This window comes from Peromyscus eremicus, chromosome 22 (assembly GCF_949786415.1).
Source record: "Peromyscus eremicus chromosome 22, PerEre_H2_v1, whole genome shotgun sequence".
Classification (NCBI taxonomy): Eukaryota; Metazoa; Chordata; class Mammalia; order Rodentia; family Cricetidae; genus Peromyscus; species Peromyscus eremicus.
In genome coordinates, this window is record NC_081437.1 from 3,537,576 (window position 1) to 3,563,271 (window position 25,696).

The 25,696-nt window shown below is 36.0% G+C and overlaps 1 protein-coding gene across 1 annotated transcript in view; it reads left to right on the forward strand.

The window, feature by feature from the left end:
- Window positions 1-25,226, forward strand: part of LOC131897339 (neurexin-1-like) — a 99,810-nt gene extending 74,584 nt beyond the window's left edge. Inside the window, exon 2 of the mRNA XM_059248200.1 lies at window positions 25,144-25,226. Within this exon, the coding sequence (XP_059104183.1) occupies window positions 25,144-25,226 (83 nt within the window). The remainder of the gene's footprint in view (window positions 1-25,143) is intronic.
- The last annotated feature ends 470 nt before the right edge of the window (window positions 25,227-25,696 follow it).

Sequence of the window (25,696 nt, forward strand, 5' to 3'; positions counted from 1 at the left end):
TGAAGGACTTTTAGTCTTTCTCAAAAATCAGAATGTTTTTTTAAAATAAGGTTCAAGCTTGGGTGGGAGCTAATTAAATTTTAGGCCTCCACTATGAAGGAAATGTTTCACTAAGTCAGCTCTGTTTCTATATAGATATTTCATAATTTCATTAGCCATGTATGCTAAACCAGACTCTTGGGTTATTTAATCTCTCTTTCATTTATAAATGGAAATAATTAAAATTATTTTTTCTGTACATACTAACAAGATTTCCTTTATGAAATGTTATTAATGCCAAGTCTAACATAAAACATTAACACTTTTAATGATGGTGCTTATTGTTTCAGATAGTTGGTGTCTGTTCACATAAAATTGGTACTGTTGTCATGTAGTACACTGTATCAAGAAAACAGACCTGTTATTGTCATGAACAGAACAGAGCAATTTTAGTGAGAAACACTTTTCCAGTTCAAAATGTGTATATCCGAACTCTTCTGCTCATCCTAGCCCACACACAAATAGACAGATGGTAGAGATAGACGACAGATAGATGATACATAGGTGAATAGATACATGATAGATGAGAGATACATGGATAGATAGAGAATAGATAGATAATAGATGGATATAGATGATATATAGAGATGATACATAGGTGATATATATTTATAGATGATATATGGATAGATTGATTATAGATAGAAGATAGATGGATAGAAGATAGATAGATGATAGATGAATACAGATGATAGAGATAGATTATAGATAGATGATAGATAGAGGGTAGATACACGATAGATTAATATAGATGATAGGTAGATAGATATAGATAGATGATAGATGGATATAGATGATATATACTGATAAATGATTTATAGATGATAGATGGATAGATAGATGAGAGATGATTGATAGATGGATGATTGATAGATGATAGATATATGGTTGACGGATGGTAGATAGAAGATTTTCTATTAATGACTATTATTTTCTTTTCAGATTTTGTTTTCTTTTACTCTTAAAAAGAAAAAACTCATATGTTTACCTAACCTTCATTGAAATAAGTGTATTTATCAGATAATAGCCATCCTGAATTGTCAAATAAATGTTCTGAGAAAGCCATGAGAACACAGTCTATAATTTGATATAAATTTTTATTTTTCAATTTTGTGTTGCTGTCTTAAAATATACATTTCCATTTTTATGCTCTTGTATAGCTTTTCTGTACAGATTATTTCTAAAACTGATTCTTTGGTACATGTTTAGATGCATAGATTGCAGATGAGAATGATAGAATACAGCACCACTTTGAGAACAATAGTAAGTTGAAAAATATGTTGGGGTATTCCTGTTCCCTCAAATGTTCAGCTAGGAGATCATTCTGACATTGTTATTCTAATTAGCACGTGTATGGCAGGTTCACTATTGCTATTTTTGTTGTTGTTGCTATTTTTGCACATCTTTGTTTTTAATTGACTGCCTCTGCCTTTAAATTAATATCAACGTAAGCTAAAGATACCTAAAGGAAGGGGCAAATGCCAATTGAATTGTAGTTTGTTTTGATTTGTTTTGCAAAGTCTCCAACTGAGAGGAAACAAGTGAAACATACATAAATTATATCTTATCAACAGAAGCCCACGTGTTGCTCTGGAAGGCCTCAGCTCTGGGAATATCTGATTTGGGAGAGAAGAAATCCGTAATGTTAGTGTGTGCCATATTCTGGCCGTTGAGGTGGAATCTCTCCAGGGAGGTTGTTGTTATTTTGAGTTCACAATTTTTTTCCAAGGTGTCAAAAGAGTCTTTCCTTGCAGAAACAGTGAGAAACTTGTAGGAAAATGAAGGTCTAAGTGGGAAAGAAACGCTACTCTGCAACTTGCCCTAAATTGTTGCAGGATGTCTGGACTAGGCCGGGAAGAAGGGAGAGCGAGAGGGGCACATTCTTTTTTAAACGAAGTGGGATTACCAAATCGGAGTTATGGCTGTCTCTACTGTTCATATTCCTCAGCTTATTTTTGCTAATTGTATTAATGATGATGTTTTTAAAGGGTATGCTTCAGTATGAGTATGTGTAAACTGTCAGTCCAGTCTGTTTCTTGGTGTCATTTTCTGCCTCTTGGAAGCGTCAGAATTGAAATGAAAGGTAAGTGACTAAATTAGACACATTTGCAACCAAACACCCTTGCATTCTGTTTGTCTGATTAAATCCTTCTTTCATTATTATATGTTTGAATATAGTGATGTTCCCTCTGAGCCACAATGCTACTATTGAAAGAAAAATGTGTAGTAAAATTAATTTATTTATAATTTAAGTAAATCACGTGGGCTAGCTAGAATAGGTGTTTTCAGGTTCTTCTCACTCAATTCCTGCTAGTATAATTCTAATGCAAATTTGTATATTAAAATAAATTCTAGATTAATTAATCGAAGTATTCCCTTAAATTATATAGAGAGCAGATCCAGTGCTTTTCTATGTTGCTGTATTCAGTATGTATTGTGTTCATGAACAGCAGAACTAAAATTGGTGGGCATGCCATAACCAATTTGTGGAAATGCCTCTTGAGAAGAGTCTCTTAGTGTTCTGGGAACTCTCCAGGGGGAGTGTGCCTTTTCATTATACTTACTTGCAAATTATCTGCTCGTTCTTATTAAATTGAACTTCAAATTAACTTCAGTGAAGTTTGCTACCTGGACTATGCAGGACAGATAGAAAGGAACTGGGCTCAGTTAGCAACTGCCTGAAGGAGAGATGTGTGATTTGTGGTTACTCTGAGGCTCCTAAAGTTCTGAATGCTAACTATCATCATTGAGTATGAAATACACAGGGCAGGCTGTGTCAGGTTCTCTGAATGCTCAGAATCCTGGGTGCTACTCCCTTTAAGTACTGAGATGGATTATTATAGACCCAGAGCCACTAAGTAACCCTTAAATGAGCAAACACATGTGGCAGATATTAAAGTACACATTAATATTTTGAATTTTAATCTCACTGTATTTCCTGATCGTATATTTAAAGCATTTTTACATTATTTTTATTATGCATCTGTTAAATTTTATTCCAGCAGTTAAAAACTCTTATTGTATATTTTAATAGTTCAAATTGCAATCATTTCAAAGTGGTTTTTTTTGTTGTTGTTGTTCAACATGTTATCTTGCTGGATTCCTCTAAACAAATATTTACAAATTACCAGATCGCTGTATATAAGATATGGGGAAATCATATCCGATTTCATTTTTTGAAATTTGAAATTTCTTTAAACTGTCCTGAAAGAGTTTAGTGATTCTTTCTCAACAGAAGAATTACACACTGACCAAACAGTTGTTAATGTCAAAAATGCAGCACATAGATAGGGAAGATGGCACTGCAAAGTACCCCGGGAGTCAGGAAAGCTTCCTGGAGTCAAAGACCACTGTGGCTTTCAGTGTAAAGCACATCCCCGAAGGCACACTTTGAAATGTCTATGGATTGTAAAATCTGCCAGCACTATAAGAAAATGATTTTTGCCCATCTTTAATTTCAGAAACCAATGTTTCATAATTTACAGAGGGATGCATAAGTAGCCAGGTTACATCTCTGATGAATGAAGTCAATACTTTGTGGAATGTATATGTTTTTTGAAATGATAGAGTGATGAAAATAATATTTTTTTTCTTTTCACTAACCTGAGGAAAACATGTATTGTTAAGTAGATTTGATGCTTGTATGTTTTACTAGGAATTGAGGAACTGCCATGGATTTCATCTTGATTTGGATTTGTACTTTCTCCTTAGCATGTAATGGAAGGTGGTTCAATGAAGGTATAAAGGAATTTTGTGATGTTTGATTTTCATTGATGGAAGTTTTAAAAATGATTTGGAGTGACATAATATCTTCTACAGTCTAATCTTAAGTACTACTACAACCCTTTTTATCTTGCCCAGTGTCTGCACATGAATGGCTGTCATATGGTGTCTTATTTAAAGTAGCTCAGGCCTCCACCACTGTGCATGAACAAACAGATGTTATGGTGGTAAAATGAGTAATTGAAATAAAATAGAATTCCGTTCATTTCTGTATGTTTGAATGCTTGGATATTTATGCTAATATTATATTATAAAATTAGCTCATAAAAGTTATTTTGAAGTAATAGTATTTATATCAAGATGGTTGGTAGATGTCTTTGACTCCTTTTTTGAAATATATTCACTCACCAAAAATATGTTGAATGCTTAATATAGGCTGGGACTGTTCCTGACTTCTAGATGGTAGTAAATAAAGTCTTCTTATTCTCTAGATATTTCTTGATTTTGGTTAATTTATATGCTTAATTCTAGAAGTCAGTATTTGAATATTCAACTTCTGATTTCCATACTCATCAGTCAAAATATTAGTCTTTGTGTTAGAAGAAATGTCTAGATTCAAATAAAGGATTCCTTGGAGAATTAATGATGCATATTGATTCAGGTACTCACTGCCCAGTAACTTTTCCAGATACCAGGGCTGCCTTTGGTCATTAGATAGTACCTCAAAGAGGGAGCATATGTCCAGGAGAATGATGAGATGTGCAGTTCTTTTGCAAGCTGCCTTTTTTTGCTGGATAATTTAAGCCATATTCAGCAAAAGTATAAAACATTAGTATTTGAATGTACTTCAGAACCTTTAGCATGAAGTTATTTAAGTTTCTGTGACTTGATATCTTCAGTGGATTTGTCTCTTATCATTTTATTCATTCAATTCAGAAATATTTATAGTTTCAAGCACAATTTACAATTTAAAGTATATCTATTGGGGTGCATATAAGTCTGATGTTGATTAAGTCTGTTTAGGAATTTCATTGGTTACCCTACATTTGTTTATAAGTAAAAAAAATCTAATGTAATGATAAGCAATTAGAATATAAGTTAACAATTAAATGAGTGCCTCTACTCTTTCATTGTTAAATGTAATTTTGATATTGTTTTTCCCTTATATCTAGAATCAAAGAATAGAATAGTACAATAATCTATATGGCAACTTTTCCAAGCTTTGTTCTGGGGAATTATGTTGCTAGATTTTGCTTATAAAATCAAGACTCTCTAGAGAAATATATTTGAGAATCACTGGGCTGCACAAAGGGATTCTATTTCTTAGGGTCATCTTGTCATCTTCAATCATAATGATGCACTGTGAGTCAATGGAAGAGGGTATAAATGTTCCAAACTAATCGGTCAAGAACTCTTGACAAATGTCTTTTCAATATTCATGTTCAGCTTGTCATTTATGCTTCAGGTGTCCTGTGGTCAGGGACTTCTTGACAGATATCTTCATGACTAATGTACCTTGGGGCTCACTTGGGAAAGTGTGTTTTAAGGTATCAGTTCCATAGGCTCCTGTCTATTTTAGTCTTTTTAATATCTGGACTTCATTAAATCAGGTCTCAGTGATTTTGCACAGTGTGCCCTCTGTGTTTGTCTCCGAGTAGGTGTGACTTTCAGGAGTTTTAAAATATACAGTTGAAAAATGCAACAAGTAATAACCAGTCATAGTTTTGACACTTGACAAGTACGTTTACAAATGTTCTTCCCCAAATGCTTCCAATTTTGGAATCACTTGATCTCAACCAAACATATGCAGATTTCACCCTGCCATGATCTTCCTCATGAACTATGTAGAAACAGAGTAACTTAGGCTTTGAAACTTGACAGATGTTCATATCTACTGCACTCCATTTTATATTCCCTTGCTTTTACCTACATGGGAGTTAGTATTGCTTTTTCTAAGAAAATACATTATAGTACTGAAGAATTCAGAACTGGGTCAGCGGCCCACCAAGCTGAGGCTCAGGGTTAGGCCACTAGCTTTCCTGGAACACAGTCTTGCATATTTATATATTTCTTATGACTTCTCTCAATATATATTTCTTATGACTTCTCTCAAATTTCGGTGACAAAATTGAATACTTGCAAAAGAGACCACTGCTGTGCCTGAGAACCTTACAACACTAACTGACCCATTCTAGAGAACTCTTTGAAGTCAGAGCCTGATCTAAACATTTGTATGTAGATGATAGTTTCCATTGCGGTCTGTGTAATACACAGAGTCATTGAGAACATTCTTCCTAAAAGAAGCCTGTTTTGTCCTCTTAGTGTAAATGTCACTGGTTTGTTAATTTGTACACATCCCTGTGCCTTCATTATGGGTTTAGCACACTGCAGCGGTAGCCAAGCTGGCGTCCTTCAAGCACAGGGTTATTTAATTATTGCGGCTGGAGGCTTTAATCAAGTCTTTCTTATAGAAAACAAACAAATGATTAGCCTTTACAGTACAGGCATAAACAGGAGTTTGACTCATGAATTTCCTAATTATACTGCACCGTTTTGGAAATCAGTTGGCATTCAAACTCAGTGTTACTCAGTATACAATTTCCTTTTGCTAGATAGAAGCATTGAATAGGGTAAGACAATTCTTAAATGTATTAAGACTAAAATTCAGTTTCACTTATGTACTTTTCCCCCATTTCTCATCATAGAAAACTAGTTACCAGGATTAGAGAAATACCTTGATATCTACTGTATGCAATTTATGTAAGTCTTACTAATTTATAATTATACAACAAAGTAAATTTGATTATCTCCTGATTTACAGAGAGGGACATTGAAGCCACAATGAGAAATGACCTGCTCATTGTCATAGTATGGTTGGAACTCTGAATTTGAAGACATAGTTTTGATAACTTTCACAGAAGACTTTAAACCCATTTTCTATAATTTATGGAACTAAATTGGGTCAGCTCATCTCAGGCTGTTTTGCCCCAAAGATGTGCTTTTACTCATGCATACCAGTTGGTAGCTAAATACACATTCCCAGTTTATAGCTCCCACTTACCCTGTTTACTATTTTAGGCAAGTGAAAAGTCAATTGTGAAACAAGATCTGCAAGTCCCTTTTTCAATTCTTTCTAAACACAAATAAACCCTTGAGTCTGGAATGTTGAGGCCAATTTTGATTTTTATCAGAGGCAAGGTGGCTCTTCCGTTGTTTGTTTGTTTGTTTTTTGTTTTTGTTTTGTTTTTTTTTTTTTGGTTTTTCGAGACAGGGTTTCTCTGTGTAGCTTTGCGCCTTTCCTGGAACTCGCTTTGGAGACCTTGCTGGCCTCGAACTCACAGAGATCCGCCTGGCTCTGCCTCCCGAGTGCTGGGATTAAAGGCATGCGACACCACCGCCCGGCTTCTTCCGTTGTTCTTATCCAAGTAATTCCCACGACTTTTCAGCAATCAAAGGCCAAGACCTAACAAAGACTATTTGCTTAATATTTGTTCTAAGGAGGTGTTTAGAAGAAACATTAAATGCACCATTGAATTTTCCCTCATTTGTACTGACAGGCATGTTCCAATGATGTTGCAGTTTATTTTCTTTCTGAGACTTACTGCATATTATTACATCTGTCTTTGCTTTTGATTTCAAGACTTGTCTGCACATAAATCTTATCAAGTTAAGAGTTACAATAGGGATAGTTGCTTCAAATACTTCCCACTCAGGCCTGTGGAATATTTTCTCGATGGGGTTCTGGTGCAAAAAGAGAGGGTCCTGCTTTAGTTCTATATTTGATAAATCATTTTCTTTGTGATAAGCTTCTGTGGGATAACTCTGGTTCTTAGAGTTTCTGCTTGCTGGTGACATAAATTAGTAACTGACCATAGTTGTCTTCATCTGTAAAATAAAATTACATATGAACTCCTGTCTCTATTTCAGGTAGGCAAAATACATGTCCTTTTTTAAAAATTGGGGTGAGAGCCTGAATATTGTAAATATTTTGGGTGGTTGTCTTAGCTCTTAGCTCCCCCCCCCCTTACGTTTTAGTTTGAGTATTGTTGACAAGAAAGTCAGGATTCTAGTTTTCAATCAAAAATTTCTGTGAGAAGAAAATAAAAATTTTAGCCTTATTTGGATTCCTACCCTCAGTTAGGGTGGAGAGACAGTAGCTCCCTGAAGTCTCTTTTCTAAGCAATTTGCTTCCTGGACTTATGTTCAAAGCTGCAGCTCTGAGAACAAGGAGATACTGTACTATACAGCTGTGCCTTTGATTCTGTTATATGTTAAAGATTCATTTCACTTTAGAATTCTAAAACTCTCAATTTTTAAATATGATTGTGTCTTATGTTTATTGATTATAAGATAGTACATTCAGAATTTCAGAACCATAAATAAGAATAAGCATTAGGTAGGGAAAAAAATCTCATTATACTGCTGTATAGCCTAAGCAGGAATCAGTTTAGTGGATTACAAGTCACTGAACGGTGTAATTGATGACTGTGACTGCACATGGATGATCCAGTTAACTCTGCATGGTGGGATAACCACAGAACAAATGTAACCATAAAAGCATCCATCCCTATGGACTCAGGAGGCCTTTGTTTTATTTACCAGATTAGCATCACTGAATGTAGTATTTTAAAATACCTAAATAAAGGTTGGGAGCATTTGCAAAATATTTGCTTTAACCATTTTAATTAGGTAAATGTTTATATGTAATATCTATACATCAGATATGGTATTAACCAATTCAGATGAAACATAAGTCTAGCTATTTAGCTCAAGATATGAAGAATTCCATTTTAAGTAGCTTTCTGGCTTTTCAAATCTAAAAAGGCAAATTGTGAGATAGATGAAAACGTGTTGAAATCTGTGGTAGGGCTTTGGAATCCATCTGGTCCAGATCTCATTGTAGTCAATAAATCACAAAGTTTATTAAAATGGTGCAAAAATTTTGATTTTGATTTTCATCAAAATAATTTAATTTGATAAAAATTGGTTTTATGTTTCTAAATATAACAAGAAACAATGTAATTACTCTGAGCAAATGCTGCTCATATTTCACAGGCAATTGTAAATAAAGGAGCTTCATGATTAATCATAATTTTGACTCGGGTACTGTTTAAATGTTTCTTTTAGTTTGCAAGATTTATTTCCCACAGATACACTCAGAAACTTTTAGGGTCTATGTGACGAATTGGAGATTTTTCTGAACATCAGTAATATAGAGGAAAGAACACAGAATTGGGCATCAGAGTACCCGACTCTGTCATTTAGTATTTCATTTAATCTCTCATGTGCTAAAATGTTTATGAAGTAATGAATAAAACAGATTATTTGTGCCCTTGGATCTTAATGATTTCTTTCGACTTGTGTGATAATTATTATGTCAGTTTATTAATTGGGATTACCTTAGATGAAGTATACCATGAGTTAATGATAAGTACTTTCTACACCATACCTTCATTACCAGCCTTCCTTTAGCAATAACAATCCATGGAGAGAAGCAGGTGGACATACCCAGCTGATGACTCTAGAGCTTCTTAATAGCTTGAACAGAAGGGATACTAGATTCCTGTTTACTCTTCTCCCTCCAAAATATTTCTAATGATTAAAGTGCCTTAATTCTCTAAGACCAGTGGTTCTCAAGCTTCCCATTGCTGCGACCCTTTAACACAGTTCCTCATGTTGTGGTGACCCCAACCATAAAATTATTTTTGTTGCTACTTCATAACTGTAATTTTGCTACTGCTGTGAATTGTAATGTCAACATCTATGTTTTCTGATGGCCTTAGCAACTTCTGTAAAAGGGTTGTCTGATCCTCAAAGGTTCATGACCCACGTGTTGAGAACCACTGATCTAAGGCTGATTTAGGAAAATTCACAGTGGCAAAGAAAGCTTACCTGTGAAAAGAAACCTACTCGTCCCTAACCCAGAGCTAGATTCATAGAAACTTGGAAATTAAATAGTAATTAATAAGGCATTAAGTAACATATGTATGAAGCAACATATGTATGTGTGTGTATGTGTATATATATATATATATACAGGTATATATATATACAGGTATATATATACACACATATGTATATATATGTGCGTATATGTACATATATAAGAGTAAAGATTCTTGAACATGCAATTTGAATAAGAAAGCATTAGGAGGCATTAATTATAATATTATCATATCATGGCCAACATCATTAAATGGATATTACCTCAACATACAATGCTTTAGGATTTGCTATTATTAAATAAATGGTTTTATGCTCCTGTGGTGAAACACAATGAGTGTATGGAGTACTTAAACATTTGGCAAATGGGCCAAAGAAGAAATATTATTTTTTAAAGACATACAGACTCTTTAAACCTGTGCAGCAGCTTAATCTAGATGTCTTTTAATTCTATTCTCCTGTTCTTTCCAAGCCCCTTTCCAGGAATGATGACATGAAGCCTTAAGGAACTGTACATTTTTCAGGACCGTGTAGACTTTGTCAAGATATCTAGTTACTTAAGAGATATGGTATAGTGTCTAGATTTTCACTATTTATTGTAATCCTTTTGTTCTGCACTATACTTATATTTTCAAATATATTTACAAATTTCAACTTTTTATTTTCAACTAATAGCCCCATCTTAAGTAATTGGGTCTGTCCTTTTATTAGTCGGTCCAAACATTTTCTATGCTGTTTTAAGAGAAGCTTAGTAATCAATGACATCAAAGCTGCCTGTGTGGTATTTCAGAAAATAGCAACTTTTCTGCTCTTCATTTTCCTCATGTACTGAGTATTCCTTTCAATACTGTATGTGTTGAGCAGAGTTTACTTCAGTTAAGATGCCCATTACGTACACGGTGAGGTCCCGCTATAATGCTTTGTTTCCAGTAGCTATTATCCAATACAAATACTGTACATAATAAACCTTTTGTTCTGCTGTAATAATATCAGAAATCTTTTAAGGTGATTAAGTTGATCTATTAAGGCTTATTTATTATTTGATGTTAAGATAAGCTTTGCTTGTTTTATAAGATGTAAAATTGAATCTAAATAGAATACTGACTTTGACTATGAACATGTATTTTCTTCTTTGGACTAAAAGAAATAACTGATACTGTCGTATAGTCTCTTTCAAGCCATTCTAATGTCATGGGGCAGGGCTTCAGCAGATGACTTCCATGTCCTTTGAGGATCATTTGCTCTTCCTAGTACTTATTTCATATGCCAGCTAATAGCTCATGTGCTTGGGATATCGGATCAAATGTTACTCTGTAGGTACTTGAGGCCATAAAAATATGTTTTATTTCCATTCTGACATTGCTTCCTTCATTACTGTGTAACAGTGGGAATTTGATGCTATTAACATAAAAGTGACACTTTCTGATAACTAGTGATCAGCATTTAATGGCAATAATTCTTTTAAGTCCTGAACATAGACTTAGCAGGTCTACCTATACTTGATTATGTATTTTACTCTCTCTCTGTGTGTGTGTGTGTGTGTGTGTGTGTGTGTGGTGTATGGTTTATGCATGTATCTGAGTGTGTGTCTGTGTTGTGTATAGTTTATGCATGTCTGAGGGTGTGCTTGCCTCTTCCTGTTCCTGTGGAAGCCAGAAGTTGTTGTTGAATGTCTTACTCTATCACTCTGCTCTGCTCACTTACCTTTAGACATAGGGTTTCACACCAGACTTGGAGCTCACCAGTTGGTGAGGTTGGCTGACCGGCAAGTCCCTGGGGTCTCTTTGATTCCATCCCCAGCCCAGGGGTAATAGATGCACACACTATGCCAGGTTTTTGCACTGTTATTAGGAACCTGAACTCAGTTCCTCGGGCTTGTGTAACAAGCACTTTACAGGCCACCATCTTCTGGGCCTATTTTATTCATTCTTCATGTGACCATGATTAGTCTGTCAGTTTATTTCCTGACCAATTTTGCCACTTTCTTGCTTTGCTATTCCCCCAATTCATATTATCCCGTATAGTGTTGGGTGTTTTTACAGTACTCATTATATGCATTTGTTTTTTTGCAGAACAGCCCCTTAGCAAGCTCAGCCTCTGACAGAGCGGAGTGAACTCAGGATTCACACTGCTCTTTTTAGCTACACTGTTTTCTGTGTTTGCTGCATTGCAGTCCTACAGAAAGGCTGGTGCTTTTGTCCATATGGCTTATTTTTCTACAGTGTAATTCTGAACAGGAGGCCTGTTTGATTAAAAGGGAGGTCTTTAAGTTATTATTTTATAAGAAAATTCCCTGTAAAAGAATGAGGTGGGATATGCATTTTACCTGTTCTAAAAATAAATTGTTATTAGCCTATTATTCCTTAAAAATTGTCATATACTGAAATTTAAAGTCAATAATATTGGATAACATTGAGTGGAATACTGGATAGAATGAGCAATGATAATTGGTAATAAAATACGATATTGCTAAATTTAATTTATTAGCAAACAGGTATTCAGGATATGATGTTATAATGGTTGAAAAAGACTTATGATTAAAAGTAATAATTGTTCAGAGTTGAATTAGTCAAAAGCATTTAAGATGACTACAATAAAAATCTTATTGGGTTATTTCTCAATTATTTTTATTATTTTGAAGTTAAAGTGAAAATATTATATAGCTCTCTATGTTGCACAAATGCAATAACCACATCCAATCTAAATTGATATTTTCTTTTAGAATATTATTGTGAATTTAATTCGTGCCCCTTAATGAACAGAAATAAAGAACACATACAGCTTGCTATCATTAGATATTATCAGAGACCTTTTAGGAGCTTTTTAACTCTCATGAGTACTCCCATAGCATTTTCTGAAATGGCAGAAATATAATCTGTGTTGTTCAGTCTGGTAACAAGTGATCATACGGCTGCCAATCATGTAGAACTTGGCTGCAGTAACCAAGGAGCTCCATTATTGCTATTATTTAATTCCAAGTGAAATGTAATAGTGGTATCACACACTTACAATCTGAGCACTTGGGAGGATGAATCAGGATGGTGATGCGGAATTTATTTCCATCCTTATCTACAAATACATAACAGGAACAAGTCTTGAAGAACCAGGGGCTGAGCCTAGCTCAATGGCAGGATACTTGGCTTGATCTCTAGTCCTATTTGTACAAACATTAATAATTGAACCTGACATATAAGAAAGTCTACATCTTATTTATTGCTTGTCATCAATAGAATAACTATTATCAGTGTTTAAAGAGTAGATGTGTTACTAGTAATAATGTAAATGTATTTATTATAGTTTTCTTAATCTAGTTTTGTTAGCTTTTATAATAGAACAAAGTTTAAATAAAAAAGCAAATTTCAAGTATTCTCATGAATTGCAGCACAATTTAGATGTATGTCTGTGGGCCTACTGGTTAGTGTGACGCCAGCTGAGAGCGTACTGATGTTTGTTAGCAGGTTTTTGTTGTTCTTGTTTGTTTTTTAAGGTTGGCTTCTAAAAATACTTAAGAAGCTGGGAAGTCAGAAGGAAGTTCTTTCTCTCTCTCTCTTTTTTAATTGAAGTCATTATTATATAATAGTCTTGCCAGGCATTTTAAAGAAACATATAATGAGTTGTATAATAAACATGTAATGAGTTAAATTTTCAATCATAAATTGTGTCCAAAGAATGCAGTTTTTTTTATGACAACCATAGACCACTTTATACAATATTAAGAAATAACCTCTCTATGACCTTTCCATTATGTTACTTAAAGAGTGAATCGAACTATTGTGAAGGATGGAGTAAACGTTATGTCTAGTGTGACCACAAATGAATTCTTCACTTATATTCACGTGTGTTTGCTTAACTGGAGCCTGACATTTCTGGGCCACATTAAATGAGGAAGTTAGTAAACCAACAGGTAGAAGATAGGTTGTTCAGCCTTGTGGAACCTCCTTACACATGGGCTAGCACTCATGTCAGCTCATTAATTACTAGAGGTTAGTTCCCAAACTACATGTGGGACCTCTCCAGTGGTGTCAAACTGGTTACATTCTATTTTCCTTTTAGTTTGTTTTCTGAAACATTAAAAAAAAAAAAAACCCTGAAATTTGCCAATATACTTAGTTTTTATTTCCTTCCTTGTTGCTGATTCAGATAGTAAAAATATGACTTTCATGCCTAGCTCCTAAGAGATACACTATACAACAGACATGTGAAGGCCTATTCGATCAGATGTGCTTGTCTCACTAAAGTGAAAGAAGTGGGCTTCATATGGCAAATTTATATTGGATAAGATCAATGACCAAATATTTACTGTTGAATGAAGAGATACTTTACTGTGGATGTTTTCCAAAGGAAGTAAACTATTTTGGGCTGTGAATGAAATGCATGGTTTCCTTTAAGTTTTAAAGACAGCAAAGTATTTGGAGAATGCCCTGCCCTTCATTTTAAGCAGTTGGAGTGCCTGGTAAATATGGTTAGGAGCCCTGGCCTCACCACTGATGTTAAAGTTAAAGCAAAGATTTTTTTTCTAGATGTGATTTTTGTTCAAGAAAGCAAATTATTCTAACAATATAGGAAGAATGTTCAACTATTTTACAGTATTTTTTCTTTGACTTTATCGAAATTTTCCAATTAATTAAGAAACTCTTTACCTACAATGTTCCTGCTCCACACAGCTAGATAAGTGAGACAGTTCAGTCTTTGTCCAGTCCTCTTGTTCGTTAGCTCTCTGGATGACTTGCGCAAACCACTCAGCCACACTATGCTGATGGATGGGATCATGTGACGATGAAAAGCTGTCAGAGGCAGCCCATCAGAAACGGCAGCGACTCCCCAGGTGCTAATCCTGGATTTTCATTCTCTTTTTGGTAGAACATATGGACTACATTCCTTCAGAACTTCTAACACTTACTCATATTTTACAAAAATTTACATTCTTCTTGGTTGTTTTCAACTTTCATTAGAAAGTAGAATGGTTGATTCTGAAGAATAAAGTAAAGTTTCACTTTAACCTGATTTCAGGTATTATTTTTAGGAAGTAAGAGCAGCAGTTTCTGGGAAACTGCCAACTTACAAATATTACATTTGTCCTAGGAGGCTGTTGGTATCACCTCTGTTTTTTTTACCTGAAAACAGTGATTTCATGGGTTTAAACCTCAGGTCATCATAGTCTAAATGATTTGAATTTCTGAAGAGTGGAGGAACCCTTCACATCCATTTTCTTTCTTTGTAAATAACCTACACTGAAAAGATCATTAAAGATTTGTTGGTTTATTAGCAGTATTTTATTTGTCTAAGCTGAGAGTTTCTGGGAAATTTTAAGTCTGATCCAATTAACTTAACCAGAAAGAAAATACATTCCAATGCTTTTCAATGTTTTCTACAAAATTTTAACATTAACTGCAAATCCCAGCACTTGCAACTATATTGAATTCTGCATATGAAGCAAAGTGAAAAATGAAAACCTCTGAGTTGTTTAAAAAGTCCTTTTATTATTCAGTGCATTTTCCCCTTAAATTATTTAATAAATGTGTAAATCTACTATTGAATTTAAAGTAACAACTAGAAACACTTCTTATTTTGTAATAAGTTCTGTTTTTTTGTACATATAAAAATATTTAATTGGTAAGTCAGTCATATTATATAAACAGCTTTATTTTTATGTAATATATGTAAATTTAATTTGTTGAGCACTAAATTTAGATTTCTTTTTATAATATAGTTTAGTCATGTTTTATGCAAAGTCCTCTGAATTTCATCATAAAATTCTTTTGGTTTTTCTCAGAAAAATTAAACAGATGTGTTTTGGACTGTTCTGAGAACCCAAGCCTAGACAAGTAGTCATAAGTATTTTAAGGTTTGTTTGAAAAATGTCTGTGATGATGGTTTGTGAGCAAGAACAACAACAGAAAACTGTCCATCTCAGACATGGTCGACATCTCCTTTAGAATAAGGAGGGTTGGCCTCCTTTAGTGGAATTTATTTTCTTTATCAACAATGTAAAGATGAGCATACACTGCGCAGTGTTCTCTACTACACACACACAGGCCCGAAGACTGCTATCCATTTGCTCATAGACAAAGCCACACTGAGTACTGGAATCCCAAGTGCACCCAGAAACATGGGCGGGCACGTTCAAAATTATCCCCCACTCTGGTCCCCATTTTTGTTTAGGCTTTCTAAATATTCTGACTTCAGACTTTCAGAAGGGCAGACACTGCTCATCTGATGTAGCTTTTTTGAATGATTTTGTAGCATAGTGGCTTAGCTCAGGCAGGGAAGCTCCCAGGCAACACTCTGCTCAATGTTATCTGTCAATCCCATATGAGAAAGCACTTATTACTAAGCAAGTAATTACAAGATGGCTAAATGGCTGGAACAGATGCGCCATAGACTGTGTTCATTACCATTCTACACAATGTCTCCTTCCTAAGTTTAACTCCTGAGAAGAATGTAGAAATATTGAACTGAAAATCTCTCTACAAATCATAATGAAAAGTGAAACAATTTTAAAAAATATTTATGATGACCTCTTACATAAAGAAATTACATTTTAATGGAGGATTCATTGAATATGGGTTGTAATAGGTTGACCAGTCGGTGCTAAGTTCCCGCAGACCCCCCAGACAGCTTCAGTACCAGAACAGGCTTCAGTGCCCCTCTGCTCCTGCTGTCCTTCCTGTCCCTCTTTCCTCTCATTACTCTCTCTGAGTATCGACACTGAGATAGGACATTTTGAATTCAATATCAGGTCTTTTTACTTTCTAAAATGGCTTCGAATACCAACGCCATCTCTCTCCTGCTGTACTTGGTTTAGAAGGAACTCCCCTTTCACTCCTGGGCAGTGAAGACGTCCACTGGCTCAGCTCCAATTGGCTGCACTCATGCCCCCAGATCAGGACAGAGCAGGCTGCTGGGAGAACCTTGGAATCTCCTTTCGGTAGTTTTGGAACAGGAGCTGAGGCCATCTGTTTAAAAAATGCTTTGTAATTTGCCCATTTCTTGCCCAGAGCTGTTTCTTTCCTCTTGGAAGTGTCCATAATGGACCTTTATGCTTTATTTTCCATTTGAACCTCCTCTTGCCTGGCCAGTGTTTCTCTTCCTCTGGCTGAGTGCTGCATAAATCCACAGTTTCAGTGATTCCCTCACTTTCCTGGTCCTTGAAGTAGCCTCAGACTATTGAGGTATTCTAAAGACTTTCAGTGCCAAACTAAGAGAAAAAAAAATCAAGGCCAAGCAAAGCTCCATCCTGTGCCACCATGGGAACCAGACCCTTCCGTCCTGGCATCCAGTCCCTGCAGTAAGGGGTAAAGTCTTAGGAAGCCATGTGAGGAGCTAGAAAATGAGAGTATAGATGCTCCAGACTCACTGAATGGCCAGGACATAGAACTGTAGCTTTGTTCCTGCTGCTTGCCGTGGCCAACACCAGCATTGCAGCGGTGTGACAAGTTACCTGTAAGAGTGCCAGTTTGGATGGAAGAGAAAGGGAGCGAAGGACCATGAAGGGGCCAGTCACAGGCAACTGAAAGGAGAGGAAGGAAGCCTCAGTGTACAGTAGGGAATAGGCCTGAGTGGCTCCTGGTAGCTTCGCTGGCCAAATCTTAAGGTCTGCTGTGGCGCACAAACTGACCACCGCTGCACATATAGATGAGGACCCTCATAGTGGTCAACATGTTGATTATACCAAAAGGTGTTATTTGTGACATTTTATTCCAAATTTTGTTTACTCCACAGGGTTCAGTTTCTGCTGGCGGGTGGGGGGGGAGGAGCGGATACTGAAACAAATACACTCATCTTCTTATTCATTTTTCTTTTGCTAGATGCATATGCTTAGGATCAAGTGCAGAAACTTGAAGGAGATTTTCAGGCCAGGAGCCTAAGCTCCAGAAGCCTAAATAGGTTAAGCGCACCATCTCTGTCAGCAGGCCAGTTAGAGGTCAGTTGTGGTGGAAAGAGAGAGCAGAGAAAGATACAAAAGGATCTTGTGTTCCCAAGTTCATTTTAGGAAGGCTGACATGACATTTAGGTTCACTAAAGGACAAGGGATATGTGTAATTAAGCAATCCTTGTCAATGCATGGTCCTATTAAGCTCCATGATTGCTTCCGCTCCGGTCTCTCAAGGTGGTTCCATAAAATACTAATCGTTGTCATTACATGTGGAGACCCTCTGGTTTCTACACAATGACTACTTTAGTTCCAGGGGCAGTCTCACCTTCATGGATAATTGTCTATACTGGTGGGGGGGGGGGCTGTGGGGAGAGGGTGGGGAGAGTCTTCCCTAGAGATCTTCCTCTCTTTGGAATCCAAGGTGACTAGGTTTAGGACAATGACTTACCTGTGTGACTTCAGCCTGGAAGGATGACATATGTTAGGTAGGTAGACTCAAGTAGGAACATGACCTGACCCAGAATAAAGGAGACAGACACCAAAGGAAGGCTGAGATGCCAAGTGTTCATCGTTCACTTAGTTCTCTGTGGGGCCGCCCAACTGAGATCTCAAAACTACAGTGAAAGCAGCTTCTGTGTGCCTTCATGATAGGCTCTTCTACTGGCCTTGCATTCTTACAAGCTAGGAGGAAAAGAAACGAATTTCACTAGCTACACTTCTGTAGTAACTTAGACACAGTGCAGTAGGCTGCTGCTTTCCTTATGCCAACACATAGCTATCATTCCTAGAATGACAGACTCCTTGGTATTTGATGCCCATTTGGTGGGGAAGCATGTTTTAAAGGAATGAAAAGGAATTTTTTTACAGGTTTGGATTACTGACTTTTATATAGCTAGGGAATACAAAAGCAAGATTTTCATAAATGACACAGTAATAACAGTAGAATTGATTACTGAGAGACCTGCTCATGCACCAGTAAAATTAGTTAGGTCTGCAAAACTAAGAAGCAGGGTTGGTTTCCTTCCTTCCTTCCTTCCTTCCTTCCTTCCTTCCTTCCTTCCTTCCTTCCTTCCTTCCTTCCTTCCTTCCTCCCTGCCTCCCTCCCTCCCTGCCTCCCTTCCTTCCTTCCTTCCTTCCTTCCTTCCTTCCTTCCTTCCTTCCTTCCTTCCTTCCTTCCTTCTATATCCTGACTGAAGTTTCCCCTCCTTCCTCATCTCTCCTCTTCTCCTATGCCCCCACCCACTCCTTCTTCTATTCAGAAAAGGGCAGGCCTCCCATGGATATTGCCAAAACATGGCATATCAAGTTGTAGTAAGGACTAAGAACCTTGCCTTATATTAAGGCCAGGCAAGGTGACTTAGTATGAGGAATAGGGTCCCAAAAGCCAGCACAAAAGGGTCAGAGATAGCCCCTGCTCCCGCTGTTAGTAGTCACTCAAGAAGACCAAGCTACACAACTGTCACATATATGCAGAGGGCCTAGGTCAGTCCCATGCAGGCTCCCTGGTTGTCCATTCAGTCTGTGAGTGCCTATGATGTCAGGTTAGTTGATTCTGTGAGTTTTCTTGTGACTTCCTAAGCCAGGGTTTTTACATGTAAGAGATGTGTCCTCCTTTGACAAAGTCTACAGGTAAGGCCAGGTGGGTCCCTTTCTACTTCATATAAACTGATAGTAAACTGCCTTCCCCGTGCACTAAGGCATGCTGAAACTCATCTCCTCCCTGTTACTGCTCAAAACTCTAATAGCATTTGTTTGCACAGTCACTGAAGTTGGAAAGATAAAAAATGTATTTTCTTCTAATTCAGCATCTACCATTTCACATAGGAACAGGCTAGAAAGCCAGGGGAAAATGCCTGGTGACGGATCGAGCACCATAAGTTAGAGTTGCAGCCACATTGTGAAGTAATGCATGGGCTAGCCTCAGGTCAACAAGTTTTAACTATCATCATCAGCAAATAGACACCAGAATGTAGTGTAGAATGGAAGGAGGAGAGAGAAGCTTGGGATTTTTTTTCTTTTTCTTTTTTGTTTGTACAGTGTGTATGTATTTCCATTATTAAATTTGAAAATTGTAGAAACTTAAGGCAAGTCTGATTGAGGCCAACTCTCTTCAGCATGTTTTAAATGAAATTGATATATCCTCTTATATTTCACTCGAATAGCTTAGCTCTTTGGGAAACCCACTTATTCTGAGATAAATTTTCTCAACATACACAGGTCAGGTTTGGTTGTACATTGGGCCTGACTTGAATTTACACACCAGATGCCCCTCAGTTAAGTGCATCCTCTCTCTGAGTAATAATGGAGAAAACCTGAATGTCAGGGCAGGATCTACAGAGCGACCTTTGGACCTTTTCCTCTCCTAACAGTGAAAGAGAACTGTTGTTTGTGGATGGAGCCAATGACCTTAACCTTACGGCCGCAGCATCCTTTCCTAAGTCACTACTCTGTGCTTTTCTTTTCTTCTTTTTCTTCCAGCAATTCAATACTATCAGAAGGATTGATTCTTCTCAGAATTTAAAGTTTTATTTTAATGATCATATTGAGTAATCATTGAAAAAAAATCTTAAATATTTTAAATTATTTCCAGAGGCAGATACAAACCAATGTATATCATAAACATTATAGTTATTTGCATATTTCCAATATAAAGCAGTAAACATATTTAAATATTTGTGCATATGTCATGTCAGAATACCTATTGATAAGTAATAAATTCAGTTTATTTATTTAATAAATTAAAAACCAAAAATTGAAAAAAAACATATCAAATATTTGAATTTTTAAAAATGTTTTTTAAAAAATAAACTCTAGCAAACCAAGTATTGCCTAAAAGCATTGTGTCCCCATTAATCAGGTGCCTCTTACTATTAGAATGAGTTAATACACCTGTGTATGTCAGTCTCTACTTATATGATTCAAACAAAATCATGACTCTAAATTTATTGATTACTTCATCCACTGGAGAAATAGCACTTAAACTTTAACTGTAAATGGCACATTTATACTCAGTTTTTTCCTCAGATTACTTACATGCATATTGCTTTAGTTTTTAAACTATTTTTGTTCAAATGATCCCTGCATAATGTAAAGTTAATTAAACAAATATAAAAATATAAGGATGACACTAGAGCTTCACTCTATAATTAACTACTCAAATGTTATGATAAGTATTAAAATCTTGCTTTTCCCTGATTTCCTATGACTGCCTTCCCTTCCCTTTCAGTCCTATTTGCCAAGTCCTATGTCTTAAATAGTCTAGAATTGCTCAGTAAATATAATCAGTTTAAGCCCTGTACACTTAAATGGGATATATATATATAGTGCGTTTATGCATATATACATATAAATATATAAATATCATATAGGTTTATGAAAACACAAGGAAACTTGTTAAATGTTAGCCTCAGCTTAACCACAATAAGCCAGATTTAATATGCTTCTTTTGCAATGGCCACTTTTTCTATTCACCATATTTTCAGCAGCATCTTAGTAAATTATAGCAAACCATCATTTATAATAAAACTGGACCTTATAATAAATAAACCAAATAAATTATAGATACTAGTTGCACAAATCTATGTTGTATTTATTATTATAAGGAAGTTATTAGAAACATTCAAAACCAAGGGACAATGGAAATAACACGTTTGACGGAAGTAAAGTAACTTTCAGTGAAATTTCACAGCTATTACCAATGGGCTTTCTTTTACAGAGATTCAAATAAATATATAGAAATAGAGCCTTTTAGAATTTCTTTTTTTTTTTTTTTTTGGTTTTTCAAGACAGGGTTTCTCTGTGTAGCTTTGCGCCTTTCCTGGATCTCGCTCTACAGACCAGGCTGGCCTCGAACTCACAAAGATCCGCCTGCCTCTGCCTCCCGAGTGCTGGGATTAAAGGCATGCGCCACCACTGCCCGGCGCCTTTTAGAATTTCTAAGAGTAAAAATAAAAAGCTTTTAAAAATTGCCTGGAAAGACCTTGCCAGCAACCTGTAGTAACAATACAGCTCACTTTACACGGAGCATTGAAATACTTCTTAACAAACGCCCTTTGTTCAGGACCTGACAGTGCTGTGCAATGGGAGGGAACCCACTCCCCTGTGGCTTTGTTTTTCCCCTTGAATGACAGTGATGGAGCACTTGCATGATGTGTTTGGTGCCTTGCATGAGGAAGACATGCAAAGGCAAGGTCCAGTCTGCATGCTGCTTAATGAATGTTTTTCCTTTTCTCTCCTTCCCTGTCATGTGCTTTCAGAAGACAACAATGTGGAAGGTGGGTGCTTTCTACCTTATTTTCCAACTCCCCTTTGCTTTTTATTTCTCAGTATTAAAGAGTACATCTCGAATATAGACGGTAAGTTGACTTTTCTGATCATCCGTTGATTTCTAGTTGTGTATCCCTTTGCATATGGAACACAAATGCACCCTCAACCCCACTAGTCTCAGGGATAAAAATGCCTTCAATCTTACTTCCAGTGCCTAATACATTTCAGCAGCCCATATGAGCCTTAGAATAATTAATGCAGTGTTCTGTATGGAAAAATGATACAGCGCTACTTTTTATTTAAAAAAAGAAAGTGTTTCTTTGCAGTTTCTGACACAGTGCATGATCCTGTCTCCATTCTTTTTTTTTTTTCCTTTTTTTTGAGCAAAGTAGTTTCTTTTCTGTTGGACATGTTTACCATTCTGTCATTTTAATCTCCTTGGTTTGTTTCAAATGATTCAAATGATAAAAGATCATAGATAAAACACTGAGAATAAGAAAGAAACATAAATTTAGATTGAAATACAAGTCATTGCCAGTGGAAATGAAAGCTCACAGTTCTGCCTTGAGATCATGGGTAAGTATATTTATAACATAAGTGTATGTGAAAACTAGGATGACTGATTCGAGTTTTCTTAGATTATCTCAATCATGGAATTTTGAGAAAGTTATATATTTTTACCATTGGTTCCTACAAGCATATTTCAACATTTTATTGTTAAAGAACTTGAATGAAGTAGTCACGATGCTACCAACCAAATCTTGAAAAGATAAACACAAAAAGTATTAGGTGCAGCTGGAGAATAGACAGCCAAGTTTCTCATCTTTTCCCGCACATCTTTTAAAAAGTGGTGTTGCTGTGTAGCCCAGCCTGTAGACATCCACCTTGCTTTACCTACTGAGTACAAGCACATATATAATATACATAATATATACATTATATACTCACAGCATTAACAGTTGTGGGCAATGTGTGAACATATATGTGTCAGGAGATGGCTTTTAACATAAATCTACTTTGCTGCAACAGTTTGAAATACAGTAATTCCATAAAATCCTTACATTTCTACAGATGAAGGATTTCTTGAAAAATTACTCTAGTGGAAGTGAGAATAGTATAGTTGTTGAGGTGACAAAGGGGTCATTTCTCTTTGAAAAGAAGACTTCACTGTAATACAACATTGATTAGTAGCAAGGTCAGCATCAAATTTGTGATCTTTTCATAGTCAATAATTATTAATGAAGTATTCTGATATTCAAGCAAAATAGATGAAAACTTCTAAAGGAACAATACGTCATTTTGCCCAAATGTTGGCGTTGTATATCACTTCTGATTTTTTGTCTCATAATTTTAATATTGTGAACATACACTTGTGCCCCTTAATTGAATTTGAAATTTGTAAATTTTTCCTTTGCAGTTTTAAACTGTTCTGTAAAATGTTCATTCTTTTTTCCTCTCTTTGAATCTTTAAGGGACTTTAAAAATCAATCTAATTAGTAGAAATGCTTCTCCGTAATCACAGACTCATTTGGTGCAAGGCATTGATAAGATACTCAGAATATAAGCCCCTGATATGTTATAATAAAGTTATTAAATCGTAATTTTAATGTCTCTGTTTACAGTGTAACCTTAAGAATGCAGCCAAGCTCCCTTTAGAGGCAGAAATGGAACAGGGGGAATAGGAGTCTTTGGAGGGTTTATTAATTTCCTTTTTGATGCAGTGTCAAAACCACCACAAGTTTCTAAGTCTCTTTTCTAAACTTAGGGCTCCATAAATGTTAGATCTTACCAGAGATAATTTTCTGATGTAGTCTACAAAACAATGCTAGAAATACAAACATGTTATTAGGTAGAAATACATACATTCATATATATATGAAATTAAATGGAAAAATTTTAAAGCCTGAACAAATGAACCTCTTCTTCACCATATAATAATTGAATTAATCACCATATAAAATATTTTTATTCATGTTTTAAATATTTTTTTGAAATCACTTTAGAAATACTATGTTCCAGAAATATCATACTTCACTGTTAAAATAATTTCCATATTATGTTGTGATTATATGACAATTTCTAGTTGTATCTGCCTTACCAAGATGTCAGAATAAACTTATGAGTTTGAAAAAGCAGATTGGAGCAACTGGTGCATGTTGTTTCCAAGTTCAAAGTTTCACATATATCTGAGGCAGCACTAGAAATTGAAAAGACAGATTTTTAAACTTGATACTGCATTTCTCTAATTGTATATCAAATTCTTGAAATGTACCCAAAAGTTGTAGCTTTATTTCTGAGTTGAGACTAAGCACCTATGACTCATGATTTTCAGAAAAAGTAGTGTTTTAGGTGGCAAAAGAGCTTGCTAAGATGATCCCAATGGCTGGGCATGGTGGCACTGTGAGAGCCTGAGACATGAGGGCTATGAATGAGGCTGTCCTAGGTTATATATTGAGACTATGCTTCAAAACCAATCAAAACAAAAATATTTACAGTTTTCTTTAGAAAAATAGTGATCTTCATGAAAATTTCTTGGTGACATTATGTCTGCAGCGTATATCTTAAATAAATAAGGGAACATGAACACAAATCAACATTTAATTAAAATAATAAATAATTTTTATTCCCGTGAATAATTAATTGAACCTATTTAAAGCTTACCCATTGTTTCTTAGAAACATGATTGTGTCGTAATTCCAAGCTTTTCAACTGCATGTCTAATTATCTTGGTTTTGCATTTGAGCAGATATAATCACTTGCCACGTGTGTCAGACCAGGGGACATTTCTGCATTGTCATTTCAGTGTGACTAAGGGCCTGCCTCACCCCCACCCACATTTAATTATCAAACTTCTCATTTTTGAAGAGAGGAAAAAGATCAGACCCAGCCCATGTTAAAGACATTCCTTGGGGTGTTTATAAAATATAATTTCATCACAGAACCATGGCAAGCCCTATAGGGACAATGTTCCAAATGTTATCAAAGGGCAAGAAGGGCAGATGCACTGTTTAAGGGACCGGTTGGATTTAAATCAGGCTCTCATATTTTTGCTTGTTCTAACTAATACTTAGAATACACAGCACAGCATGTGCTGGTGTTTAAATTGCAGTTTTATAACTCTTTGCCCCAAAGCATTCCAACCAAGGGTTGAAAGAATGTTTTCGATTTGCCTCTGTGATACAGACATGTCTCATAGGAAGCAAGATGTCTGTCACTGAACATTTTTGTCACCGTGACAACCCTGCCTTCCCATGCTCCCTTGTTTATTGCTGACTGTGCTCTTGTTTCCCTTCAAGGTCTGGCGCACCTGATGATGGGCGACCAAGGTATGGGCTCTGCTCCTTTTCCACTCTGCTTTCAGTGTGTTCTTGTTCTGTAGCTGCTTTCACACCATCGCTGCAAAGTATGGGCGGATGCTTGGAAATGATGTGGCTGCAAATGAAATACATAGCTTTTGTTCACCTTATTTTTTCCATGGTTTTATCTGCTTTGATTTGTTGGCTTGATGTTGGTTTGCTCCTGTGACTCGTTTCCCTCCATCCCTTGCACTGTAACATCTGCAAACAAATAAGACGTAGGAACTGTGGCTGAAACCTTCGCTTCACTGATCAGTGTTATGTGGGAAGAGTGTTTACAGTAGAGGAGCACCGAGAGCAGTCAGGAGCTAATGTCTGAAACACCCAGGCTAATCTGCTACATCAAGATTCCATTCTTCATCCATGCATGGCAGTTTGGGAACTTGCAGACAGCTTTGGCTCTTGGCTTCCAGAGTGCTGATTGTTAACATTCCATGCAATCGATACTTTTCTACCTATGGCCATTGAGATCCTTCTTTGATGTAATCTTTTA